This window comes from Argopecten irradians, chromosome 1, assembly GCF_041381155.1.
Source record: "Argopecten irradians isolate NY chromosome 1, Ai_NY, whole genome shotgun sequence".
NCBI lineage: Eukaryota > Metazoa > Mollusca > Bivalvia > Pectinida > Pectinidae > Argopecten > Argopecten irradians.
The window spans coordinates 21,842,810-21,856,033 of record NC_091134.1 but is presented as its reverse complement, the minus strand read 5'-3'; the positions used below and the strand labels follow the sequence as shown (position 1 = coordinate 21,856,033).

Here is a 13,224-nt window from a genome sequence, read left to right as displayed (position 1 = left end):
CCAAATCAGATTTTCTCTTTATTGCTGTTATCAGTACTTGAACAATCTATTAACCTATGCATACCAGTAGCTTAGTACGAAAGAAGCATGTATGTTTTGCTTGCTTGATAGTTTTTCTTACAGGCAGTTAAAATGAATACACAGTCAAATATCGAAGTCAAACAAAGGTCTACATTTTTATTTCACATTTTTACATTGTCTTGACTAGTGTTTTGGGACTTACGAGATATTTTTACATGTAAACAACAAGAGTTTTTACAGTGCGTAAATTGTATATTTTTACATGGGTTTGTAGGATTATACATATTTCTTAGTCTTCGAATGATTTTCTCATTTTTTGTTTTAATAATCAAATAAAAATAACAGAATAGTGTTATGCATTTACGTCTTTTCAACAACCAGGTTCATGCAAGGACGGCTTCTCATATATGCGGTGTGTTTCGTGTGAAAAGTGCGTGGTACGTGTTTTGGAGACAGCGGTATATACTTGTTGTGTCTTCTTGTATAATGGAACTATTGCCCTTTCATAGTGCTATATCACTGACACATGTTGCCGAAAACACGCAAGCAACACACCCACCCGGCCACATTATATTGACAACTGGAGAACCAGTCGTCCCATTCCCTGCTAAGCTGGAGTAGAAAATACCATTTTAAAAAGGTACTAAATCATTAGATTTACATAGATTTCTGAAGGGTTTTGACTTCCTACAAACGTTCTTATACCTGGAATTAGGAAGTTTTCAAAATTGCAACATTTTATTTGAAATATTGGCAATGTTTATCAACGTTAAATATCGCCAAACACAACAATAGACTGTATCTGTCGGCATTTTCTGTTTATAACGGAACGGAGAGAACCGAGTGCATCTTTGAGTTCGAAATCGGGGTCGCTGAAAATCTCATCCGGCTAATGGATATAGATGTAATAACACCACTAAGTGGCAACTTATATTTTATTGGTTACATTGGCCAGATTAAGTGTAATAGCCGATAGATTTAAAGCTATCTCAGTGGCATATATGAACATGAAACATAATTGGAGGGGAGGGGGGAGGTCCTCAATATTTGGAACCCAACCCCCCTCCTCGCCCCGCATCCACAGGAGGAGATTAATTCTTTAATTCAACACACAACCATATATACTTAATAAACTTTTTTCATATATCGTTAAGTACAATCCTTGGTACACATTTATAGACAGTGGCGTCGCTAAAAGGAAATTAATGAATACGCAAATTGCCATGGTCGCCGAAGGTGCGATATTTTGGTGTTTGGGTGTACAAGTGCCTCCTACGAGAAAAAATATTACGATTTAGAATTTTACGATGCATTTTGATGAATGTGGGAGTGCCCGAAGGCGCGAGATTTTGGTGTTTGAGGGGGTCCGATTTAGAATGGCTGTGGTGAGTATAACGATATATTTTAATGATTTTAAAGCGCTCTTAACATGATACATTTAATTTAAAGTTACCTGCATTTAGAAATGATAATTGTGAATGTCGTCATATCATTATGCAACTCTGCTCGATCTGAACATACCTTTTTCACACCATCGGCACATTGTTGTGTAACACAGTTAATAATGAATTAATTGTCTTGCTAAGTCATATAAACAAATGAATCTTTTGAGAGACATTTTTTTAAATAGTACGTAGAATCCCTTGATTGACATTTTCAGTCTAGTTCATGTGTATTGAATTTTTTACTGTTAAACGCTTCAACATTATATGCATACATGAACTTTTAAGGAAATGCGCCACGCAGCGGAAAATAGTCTAAAATAAAGTACGAAAATGATTTAGATTTTAGAAAGAATTTTAGAACATTTAAGTCGGCGAAAATGGGGGGGGGGGGGGGGCAAAAAGACATGTTTGTCCCTATCCTGAGGAACAAATATGATTAAGGATATATAGGGAATTTCCATCATTAGACGGATATATATTATAACTACAGTAGGCTATATAAGGAATATCCATTAGACGGATAAAGACTATAACTAGAGATATATAGGGAATGCCCATTAAACGGATAGACTTTATAACTAAGGATATACAATGTATAGGGACTGTCAAATATTGATATAATGATAAAAGAAATACACGTACTTACTTAGTCCGCTAAAGATGCCTATATTGTTTGATTTTTTTCTTCATTTTTTCCTTATTATAAACTCCATATATATGAGGCCGAAAAAATTAAAAAGCCTAATACTATTGGCAGGTTTAGCAGACTAGTACCTTATATCTTGACAAATGAAAATAAAATAATGATAGAAGAAAGTATAAAACCATATAATATAATGAAAACTCTTCTTTATGGCCGCAAAACCTGTACAGTATAGGATTATTTACACTTAAACTCTTCATAAAACTTCTGCATACGTTTCAACGTTTATTAGATTTCACACAGTAATCAGGAACCTGTAGTCGATACATTTGTGTTTTCAGTCGATAGCAGATATGCCCATTAGACAGATGAGATTTCCTTCGATCGTATGTTTTGAATGTTCACGCATCGCGCATGCCCATAGGGACTGTTTACATTCGCCGAAAGATAATAATATGAAATAGTGACTAGGTCGTTTCTATTTATTTTCAGTTTTTCTCCATTTTGAACAAAAGGGTTATACAAACTATTGAATTTTGTTATTAACACAAAGTACACAACTTTTACAAATACTTTTAGATCTATAATTCTTTTTATCTTTTATTACATGATTTTTTAACGATTTAGTCCCTTTAAAGACTTAGTGCGTCTTGGCCTGAACCCAGAGCTTATCTCACTTTGGCGAGTCTCAACTTATGCATATGAAAGAATTTCGTTCAGTTTAAAATACTTATTAGATTACCAAGGGCTGACCTCGACATAATGTCAACAAAATGATTCTGATTCTATAAAAACATATACGTATCTCATTATTAAGTGCTAATTATCATTATCGAGAAATCTTTAAACATTGCATTTCAAAATTTTAGTTTTTAAACGTGAAACTATTTGATTAAGGAGCGAGAAAAAATTAAAATCAATAATTTTTTTCACAGGAAATATTTCTCTTCATGATGAATGGAAAATTTTGGCATATTCTTCATTAATCGATTGAAAACCATAAAGTTTAATGAATTAAGGCGTGAAAACCATTCAAATAGCTTCAGATGCCTTTTAAACGTTAGTTACAACACAGAGATTATGTATTGTAAAATTCTTGTTTTGTATGCCTTATGTATGTTTAGATGGAAACTTTCCTACAGAAGTCACTTTACAATTACTAATAACATTGTAAAAATGTGACATGAAATTGTAGACCACAATTTGGCTTCATGGTCTGATCGTACATATTGGTACTCATTTTGCTTCACTATAGATGTATATATACAATGTACATGTAATCATTTTTGGCAGCACTACTAAAAATCATTTTCTGCTCTTATTTGTATTTGTAAAATTAAAACCAATGTATTGACAGGACTGTAATTTTCAAAATGGTGATGAATAACATATTAAAAAATTATTCGTGAGTATGAAGAATACGGCACATATAAATTTAATAAATGTTTGTTAAACTGACCCCAGACATCTTATAATACAGTACAAAAGATATCAATAATGTTCGCAATACAAAATAATTTTCATTCATAAGAGCCTGACAAAATATGTAGAACAAGTATTTAATATAATATAAATAAGTTGTACAGTACACAACATACACAGTAAAGCACCTGTATAATATTAAAGACTGTTTTGTTCTAGTCAAAGAGACTAATGATGGAAGGCGACAAGATAACCTATCACGTATTTCCAAAACCCTTTGTGAATTCGAACAAGACTCGAATTTCACGATTTAAATTCTTTACCAATTCACTAGGAAAATCCTACCCAACCAGGGTAAAAGAAGTCCGTGTAGTCTTTACTGAATTGTTTCCTAAGTGGAGAGCCCTCTTGGGCCGGCCATTGATAAAATGTCACCTCACCACTTGTCAGCCATGATGACCACCAACCAAACGTCCCCGTGGAGGAGATAATGTGATCGCACCCACCAAGGACCGCCATATCAACGCCTTCCGAATGGCCCGTAATATATTCCGAACGGATCCCTTTTATCATGTGTTTCTTTGTCCAATCCATATCATTAGAACATATCACAAATATTGGGTTCTTTAATCTCTTTAACTGAAAATAACGAACTCCTTTTTCCAGATAGCTCGGACTTGCAGCTCTATAACCAAATGAATTATTAACAATATCGCCTCGTCTAACGTGCACGCCTATCAAAGTCACTTCCGCCCGCGATTTAAAATAATATTTTTTCAATATTGATTTGATTATGGAATTTCTAGTTTCAGTAATGGAGTTGTGAAACGTAAATTGTTTCCGAAGTATTGTTGTATAATTATAAAAATATTTCCATGATTGGAGATAATCTTTAACTCTGTAATGCGCATCTGGTTGAAACGTGTCCAAACTTTCATCGTAACCGCAATCCAGTATTTCTTCTTTTGTCGGAAGTGTCTCGCAGATGCTATTAAAGTTATCCATCATATTAACATCCAGTTTGAACACATTTGTTAGACTGTTGTTACTGTCAATGATGGCGTACATGCCCTTTTTAGCTGCTAAAGCATACAAACTTGCTAGCTGAAACATTTGGTTTCCCATTCCACCATGTAACACCGCACATAATATGTATTGGTACGTATCCGGTATATCGAAATGGTACGTAGGTCGGGGAGTCGTAGGGGTGAATTTATTTTCTGTAGTTGTTCTTATTCTGATATTCCAACCCGTGTCCTCCTTAACCGGACTTTTCATGGGCGGTGGAAGGCCATTACGAGTGATGAGGAGCGTCATACTACAGCTTAGGAAACACAAAACAATCCCTGAAGCACAAAACAAATGTATATCAGGAATGTCTATCATTTATTTTCATGGTCATCAATTTGACTGATTTTCTCCCAAATAGCTATCTGTGGTGACATAATATTGCATGGGTCCGTCAAATTTCCACCGCGACATGATCACGTGTATATCATAAAAATAATGACATAATTGACAAAAAAAAATTTCCCGTTCAAAAGGTTAGCGCATTCGATATCATTCTCTTGGTGCTAACCAAACAAATTAATCAGGCCTAAAACTAGTGACAAACCAACGAATGGTGCGCATAATGGTGGGAGAGAGAAACTCATGAACTGACATAGTGTGATGTCCAACACATTTAAGGACTGCGCCCTACGCCCCCCCCCCCCCCCCCCTCGGTATGCTGTGTGTTTGTTTGAATAAAATGTGTTATACTTACAATAAGCAAACCAGTCGTCTTACTGCCTTTATCCTGAGTGTTAAGCAGAAACTACCACTAGACTAGTGTATGTCCCGGTCGAGGGACAGAACCCAAAGTCGTCCTCCAATGCGAGATTTCAACTGAAAGCCGAAAGTGAGGCGGTGCCACTTGAAACGTTACGTGAAAGGGAGAAGATGTCCTAAATTTAGTGGCCTCAAACCATACAATAGAGGTGGCAGGTATCCCTACAGGTAGGGTGGTAGAATTGTACCTGCTGACCCTATTGTATTACAATGTATCTAAAAAAAGTATATTATCTTTTCTGCTTTGACACCGCCTCACTATTAGACTTCAGTTGAGCGCTTGCCCGTGTGAGGTAAATCGTATAGGCTCTAGGTTATGTTCCCTGGTCGAGATACGCCATTGTCTATAAAATTGGTAGTTAACGCTCCTGCAAAGCACTCAGCTTTAAGGGAATGAGACAACTGGTTCGCCCTTGTCAGTGTAATGAGACCGGGTGGAGTATGTTTGTTTGGTCAATGGTGAAGCAAAGCACTATAAAATGGCAAGAGTTTCTCTAATATAGGAAGACACGACACGAAGATACTCAAAGCGCCCCTGTGAGGAAGGCTCTGGGTTCTATCCCCTGGCCGAGACACACCAAAGTCTATAAAAGTGGTTGTTTCTGCTCCTGCTTAGCGCTCAGCATACAGGGAGTGGGACGATTGGTTTGCCCGTTGTCAGTATAATGTGACAGGATGGGGTGTGTTGCTTGGTTTCTTCGGCGGCATGCTTCAGTGATATAGCAAGATAAAAAGGGTAACAGTTCCACTATACAAGAAGACACAACACGAATATACCGCAGTCTCCTAAAACAAGCACCTCGCACAACATACACGCAACATACCGCATACATGGGAGGTCGTCCTTACATGTCCATAGCTGTTAATAGGACGTTAATCAATCAAACAAATAAACTCAATACAAGCACCACACATTTCATTTACTAAGTAAGAAGCACACAGTATGAATGGGAGGTCTTAAATGACCCTGACTAATTTAATTTAATCAAACAAATTCTGTATACATCAGTCTCTAAAAAATACACACACACTCGAATCTCACATGAATACATCGTACATGATAGAACATATGTGTTGATAGGACGCTAAGCTCCTATAAGTTTTATATCTTAACTTGAAAATATTACCACATATTGTCTAATTATAGAGTGTATACCCTAAAGATAATGCTGATTGATATCTTAACAAAAGCAATTTTATCGAACACAAATAATGGGATAAATCCACTAGGAAATACAATATTGTTATATCATTTGCAGAACGTTCATCAGTTCTGGCTTCAAACCCATCAAGTAGAAACGTGTTATATACAGAAAACCTAATCGATCATCGTGCTGGATGCCAACTCGAGCTGATGATTACAGTGTACTCATAAGCCGGAAGTGTAGAAGATTATATTTCTTCATTATTGTTCAAATGCTACTCACATCTCTGATATATGTACGTTTTCAGTTGTCTTTTCATATCCTCGAATCTGGAACAAATCAAAGATACTTTGATGTAATCAGTACTGTAAGACAGCAGTGAAATAGACATTTCTACTACAGTATATATACCTATAAATATTATTTATTTTATAAAATTTTATTTGATTTTGTAGCTGAAAACCTCGGTTGTATTCTGCCATCAGCCCTGTACTATGTATGAAACTCATATTGGTAGTTGCCAACCTTAGGTCGATGTTTTTCTCCGGAACAGGTCAGCATAAGGACAAGTTGCGGGTGGGTGATGCTGTGATAGTTTCAATCTACATGTGTCTGATCAAAAGCTATAACCCATGCTACCACGTACATGTGTATTGAAATCCTACTGTTATCGCCAAAAAGCACCTTACCCCAACCCCAAACAATAGATTACCATATTAAACAAAAGATAATTATTTCGAAATTCTACCTGAAAATGTTAAAAATGAAATGAGCATATACGTAGTGCTTTCGTCCTGCTTAGAAAAATAATCGTTAAAAGCAGATGATACACAGACACAATACACGCACCTGTGTGTTCACACTTACCTGTTGGGTTGTCAGAATGATGTGGGTTTTCCAATAACTGTGGTATATTCCGTCATCAACACTACGATTGCTAGTCTAGTACTCCGTATTTTATCACGACAGGTTAACATATGATATAGGAGCGCTCAGTTGACATTAGAAACACGAACTACAGGACACCGTATCCTCAATCTAAATGTTGATTCTCAGAATTTCACAATCATTTCATGCAGTTTCATGCCGTCGTCTCCTATTGTGTTTTCTCCTTAATACTTTGATCGATATACACTGCTGCATAATTAATACGGTAATGTCATTTAAAGCGTTAAACAAACAAAAATGTTTGAACAGAATATTTTTTTAAGTCTTGGGTTACCCAATTTATACCATATCCTGTTACGGTCATTCACATTAGACGGGAGGTTAATGCAAGTTATAACATGATCAACATCATAATTGCAATTTATTTTGAATTCTTATTATTCTATCCAAAGTCTAAGTTAAAACGTCATTCATTTGTCATGTGCAATAACGATTCTTCAAAAAGATGAAAAAGTAGACATTGTCTTGACATATTTAACTATCTTTTTTGTGTGTTTTTTTTAAATTTTAATACCATTCGTAGATCATTTAAAATCAAATTTTGAATTTATATTTATTAAGATATTGAATGGGTTTTCACCTGTATGCCTACTACCTGAGAAGTGATTTAAGGCGTTCCGTTTTTTGTGACGATAGTGTGAAGTGTTAGAGTACCGATGTAAGGTACACTTACCTCCCCGATAGACGTGTATCAATATCGACCCCGGGAGGTGCTGATTGTTCCATCTACTTGTGATATATATCTATCTTTCCATGATACCGGTATAATATGACAGTCTTGTAAATCAACACGACACCGCTCCCAAACTTAGAAGTCAACCTTTTCGGTTGAGGTATTCGGTTGGGGTTTAAAATAGAATTCTAATTATCAATTAAGTAAAGAAAAAATAATGACACATAAAGACCCGATCAATATTTCTTGAATTACTGATAGGAATTTAAATGTCCATTTCGACTACAAGGCGTTAAATAAAATCCCCTGTTTCTCTCAACCATTGTGTTTGTATAGGACACATGCCTGTATATCAAGTCATCAAGATTGGTTTTGTCGCCACGTTGTTGTAAACATGTCATCGAGCACGTTCCATTTTGAATTTAAATATTTAATACGCTCGTTGCAACGGTCTGTAAACGAACCGTGAAGAAATGTATGAAAAGTGATAGAAGATCAACCATTGCAGAATAAAAGAGTTGTTTAGAATCAGCCACCACGTAGAAAATGATATTGAGTCGGTCTAATTTTTTTTATAATTATCTTTTTATTCATGATTTTCATTCAGTACAATTAAATATACAAATACACTCAATAGACTCTCAAACACATACATACTTTTAACACATGCATACAGTATACATTCACATACATACAAATACGAAGCTTAAATTTCTAGTACATACGTAGAAAAAAATATACGAATTAGGAGTTTGGAGATGAGGTGAAAAATTATATTGTACTGAATATTAAGGAAAGGAGTCAAAGACAGGATTAGAAGAAAAAAGAAAGAGTGATAGAGTTATAAAGAAAGAAAAAGGAAAATGAAAAGAAAGAAAAAAAATTACAAGAGTCTAGGTAGGATGGAGACGGAGGAACAATTATAACTGTATAGAAAATCTTTAAAAAAAAAAAAAAAAAAAAAAAAAAAAAATGCAATTTCGGCTTTGTGCAGGGGAAGGGAAGGGGGGGGGGGGAATAAAATGAAATAAAAAAATAAATAAATAATAAATATGGATTTAAAAAGTTTAATAAAGTAAATGTGTGACCAAGTGCAATTATAACTTGATTAGTTTTTCCCATTTTCTCCATTCATTTTCAAATTTAAGTTTTACTTTTTCATCTTTACTATTTGAAATATATTTTTGAATTGTATAATGGTCTTTAATTGTGTTGATAAGAGCGTTGATGCTTAATGAGTTGTGTAAACATCTCATTCTGTAAATGTATTGCTTTATAATTATGATAATTTTATTGTCCACTCTATTACTATGGATATAATTTTCATGCAAGAGTCCAAAAAGAAAGGATTTTTATTAACAGAAGAGGGAATTAAGAGAGCCTGTAATAATGTGTCAAAACTTTCAAGTAATCCTTGCACTTCCTCACACTCCCATAACAAGTGTGTAATAGTTTCAGGCTCAGTATTGCAGAGTACACAAATAGGGGAGATAACTAATAGGTTAAGTCGTTGTTAAGATGAACGTCCCTGCACGTACAATGTACGTACGAGTAGTTACGATTGTGAATCATTTTTATAAGGTATTTTATGTGAATGTTAATATATTTTTGGGAGTCTTCGGGATGATTATGTCGTGTCTCTTTACAATAGTGGAATCTCGTGCCCATTTTATACTGCCAGAGACCCCGGACTACACACATCATCATATTATACTGACAACGGGCAAACCAGTCGTCAAAGTCCCTTATCTTTGGTATTTTTTTCTTTTTTACCAACGTCTCCCTTTACTCCGTCTTAATTTTGGTCTAAATAAGGAACGCTCGCCCTTATAAAGACCTCTCTGGGTTATGTCCCAAGACGAGACTCAATAATTTATAACAGTGTAGGTTCTGCTTCAGTTTAACCAAGGCCAAACATGGGGCGGTGTCAATATATAGTGACGTTAGGAATAAGAGAGACGATAATATTCTAAATTTAGTCGCCTTTACGATCATGCAATAGAGGTAACAGCTATACAGCTTTAACGCCCTACCTGCAGACCCCAGTTGTTGATAGCACTTAAAGAAACCAACAATCAACCAAGCAAAAGTTTTCTTTTGAGAGAGAAAATAGCAAATAGCATTCTGGTGTACTTGACTCTCGTGACCCATTTGAAAATTCAGCAACATCCTGTGTGATTGCTTTTGCCTGTTTTATGGTCATATTCGCCTACTTTTATGGGTAGGGTGTTAGAATTGTACATTGTACATGTTGCCCTATTGCATGATCGTATAAGGCGACTAAATTTATCATATCATTATCTTTTATTTGTGTGTGTCTTTGGTAGCAGGTATGTGTCAGTATGTGTGTGTCTAGTTCTGCAGTCTGTTCTGATGAGTACTGGAGCGGCATGCTTCAGTGTGATAGCACTATAACAAGAGCAAGAATTCCACTTTTATAATGAAACACAACATGAATATACCGCAGCCTCCCAAACCAAGTTACAAAGATATTGAAAGATTGTCTTGTTTCTGTAATCTGACAGGTAATGAAAAACTCAAGGATACTCGTTTTATTTACTATAGAGATCACCTTTCGCAACATACCAAAGACAATAGACGCATTGTGTCTCCGAGTCACCAGCAATACTGATATGCAACTTTCCATGGCTATTTGGAAAATACACGCAGTGTGAAAAATCACCATTCTAGAATTGTATTCGAATTGAATTTCTTCCAGTGCCGAACAGTGTCTTCATAGAATTTCGACTCTTTGGGACTTGAGCTCTTGGTTCCACATAGATTTCTTTCAAGGACGTTTTTACAAATTCTTCTTCTGGCATTTCGCACTGGAAATGTTTCGTTCTAAGTTTTCCCTTTACAGAAACCTATCCTTACTCGGTAAAGTTTACTGATTATGCATTGGTATCCGGAAAAATTGTTTTTAATTTCCTCATTGCTATAGGAATCAATGAAGGTTTCTTTGTACATTTGCGGTTTTGGTTGGCAAAGGAACGACGATTTAGAGCCATATCTTAGTAACTAAAATACAAACTTTAAATATTTAGGATACCAAAATGTTCTAGTAGTGCATGATTTTGCTTCATTTTTGAGAACTGGGATATTAATATTTTGGTTTCAGGTTATTCTAGTTAAAACTTCGCGTGGAGGTTGTGGAGGTAGTCGTTTGGTAGCCATACCCCTTTTTCTGTTCTTTGGTTTTATCCATTTTCATTTTTATCCTGGAAGGACTGTCCTTTTATCCTCTCTGTCGAGAGTCTTGAACATTTTCCTTGGTTGCTTTCTTCTTTGCGTCTTGCTTCAACACATGGTGGTTCTCCCGTTAGGCCTTACACTGCAAAACTTACCGCTTTGACGCATCTATACATCTTTATACTATTTATTTCATGATTTTCATGGAAAATGTAATTTTCTTTGTTTCCGTTTTAGAACGTTGGCGAGGAGAACATTTTTTCGAATGCGTTTACCTTTCCTTGTTTTCCATTTGTGTTTTGGTACGATATTTCGGGGCCATGCATTTTGTATTTTGCATCATTATTGCACTTTACTGTTACTGTTACGCAATTCTTTATTCCTTTAAAGATGCTCCACCGCCGACAGAGCATAAATGATATTCATCATTTGAACAATAATTGGTGTTTAATTGTGTATATATTTGTCTAATTAACACAAAAAATGATATAAAATAAGTTGTTTTGCCTTTGGTGCAGGCGCATTAAGTAAATCATTCCATATAGGATATAGTGCCACGGATTTTTTTCGGGATGCCATTAATTATTTTTAATATTTTTAACTTGAAGTAAAATTAGAAGCTCAAACTTTCGAACGATAGTAAATGGTGTAAAGTAAGTAACTTTTGTAATTGAAGAAAAATACTAAATCGTCTGCTGCTGTTTTTGATAATGAAAAAATATCATTTGTCAGCGGTGGAGCATCTTTAAAGTGAACAGTCGGGCAAGGATGGCTAAAGTTGGTAAAAATGGTGTGAATGTATCCAGAATTATTTCTTATGAAATAGAAAAATAAAATCTCTCGTCAAAATCTGTCTGCGTACGAAGAAATTAATTTAAAGTATGGGAATTCTAAAACGTCCTCCCGGCTCACTATGTCTGTGGTTACGTTTCCACGCAGCCTCGCTTTCAATGCTTTCAACTTTTCTTTACTTTAATGGTCAGAACTGGGAAACTAAGCAGAACTTGACCGTCCTATCAATACGTGAGAACTTTTGGAAGGCCAATGAACGCATTTAGACTAGTTTTCTTTCACTTTAATATCCGACTATTCACTTTAATCTTTTTTTTTATCGCGGAATGTAGTCGATACGTAGGCCTATCTTCATTTGTTTCATAGTTTCTCTCTTTTTATTTAAACATTTCTACTAGTTTGTAGACATTTTGTCTGCATTTTTGAAGTCCGACACAGATAACTCTTGCACCGGTATATAAGAAATGCGGTTTTTTTTTAAATCCTTTAATCAGGGCTGGAATTTTACATTTTTTGTCACTTGCTAAAAATAGCAAGTGCCCTAAATTATTACTTGCTAAAATATATTTTTACTTATGATATCCGTATTCAAATTACAGTTTTGTTATATATAAACCCCTTTATTTTTACATGATGATGTGAGGTGTATAAGTACATAATAAATATCAAAAACATCATTGTAAGAACTGAGTCCCCATATTTTCCATTTAAACATTTTTTTTCACAATCATTATGTCATTTTTACAGTTGTCCCCGATAAAAACCACTTGCTAAAATAAGCAAGTGCATATTTTTTCCATTTGCTATTCTGGTATATCTTATATCTACTTGCAAAAAGCAAGTAAAACAACCTGAAATTCGATCCCTGTTTAAGATCAAATTCGACTTTCTTTGTTTCTCTCTCTGTATTTTCGCTGAGTTTCAGCAATTGACTGTGGAATAATAGCATTACAATGTAATTAATACACCGTTTTACTTCTTTATTTAATAGACTTTAGGTAAATAAGCTAAATACAGGAATATAAAACGTAAACAAGACGTTGCTTAACTATATTTCTATTTTTATATACTTTTGGAATTACTTCTGTGCGCCTTACAGACATTCCTTACGAG

The 13,224-nt window shown here is 35.0% G+C and overlaps 1 protein-coding gene across 2 annotated transcripts; it reads right to left on the bottom strand.

The window, feature by feature from the left end:
• Nucleotides 1–1,053: 1,053 nt before the first annotated feature.
• Nucleotides 1,054–8,224, bottom strand: LOC138320771 (galactoside alpha-(1,2)-fucosyltransferase 2-like). 2 transcript variants are annotated; one of them, XM_069263973.1, is made up of 3 exons: nt 8,128–8,224; nt 6,789–6,835; nt 1,054–4,877 (listed from the first exon to the last, which is right to left on the bottom strand). In XM_069263973.1, the coding sequence occupies exons 1-3, from the start codon at nt 8,178–8,180 to the stop codon at nt 3,862–3,864; spliced, it is 1,116 nt and encodes a 371-aa protein (XP_069120074.1). In that variant the 5' UTR covers nt 8,181–8,224; the 3' UTR covers nt 1,054–3,861. The 2 variants fall into 2 exon arrangements, with proteins under 2 accessions (XP_069120074.1, XP_069120081.1); XM_069263980.1 differs by lacking the exon at nt 8,128–8,224 and adding an exon at nt 7,374–7,565.
• Nucleotides 8,225–13,224: the final 5,000 nt, after the last annotated feature.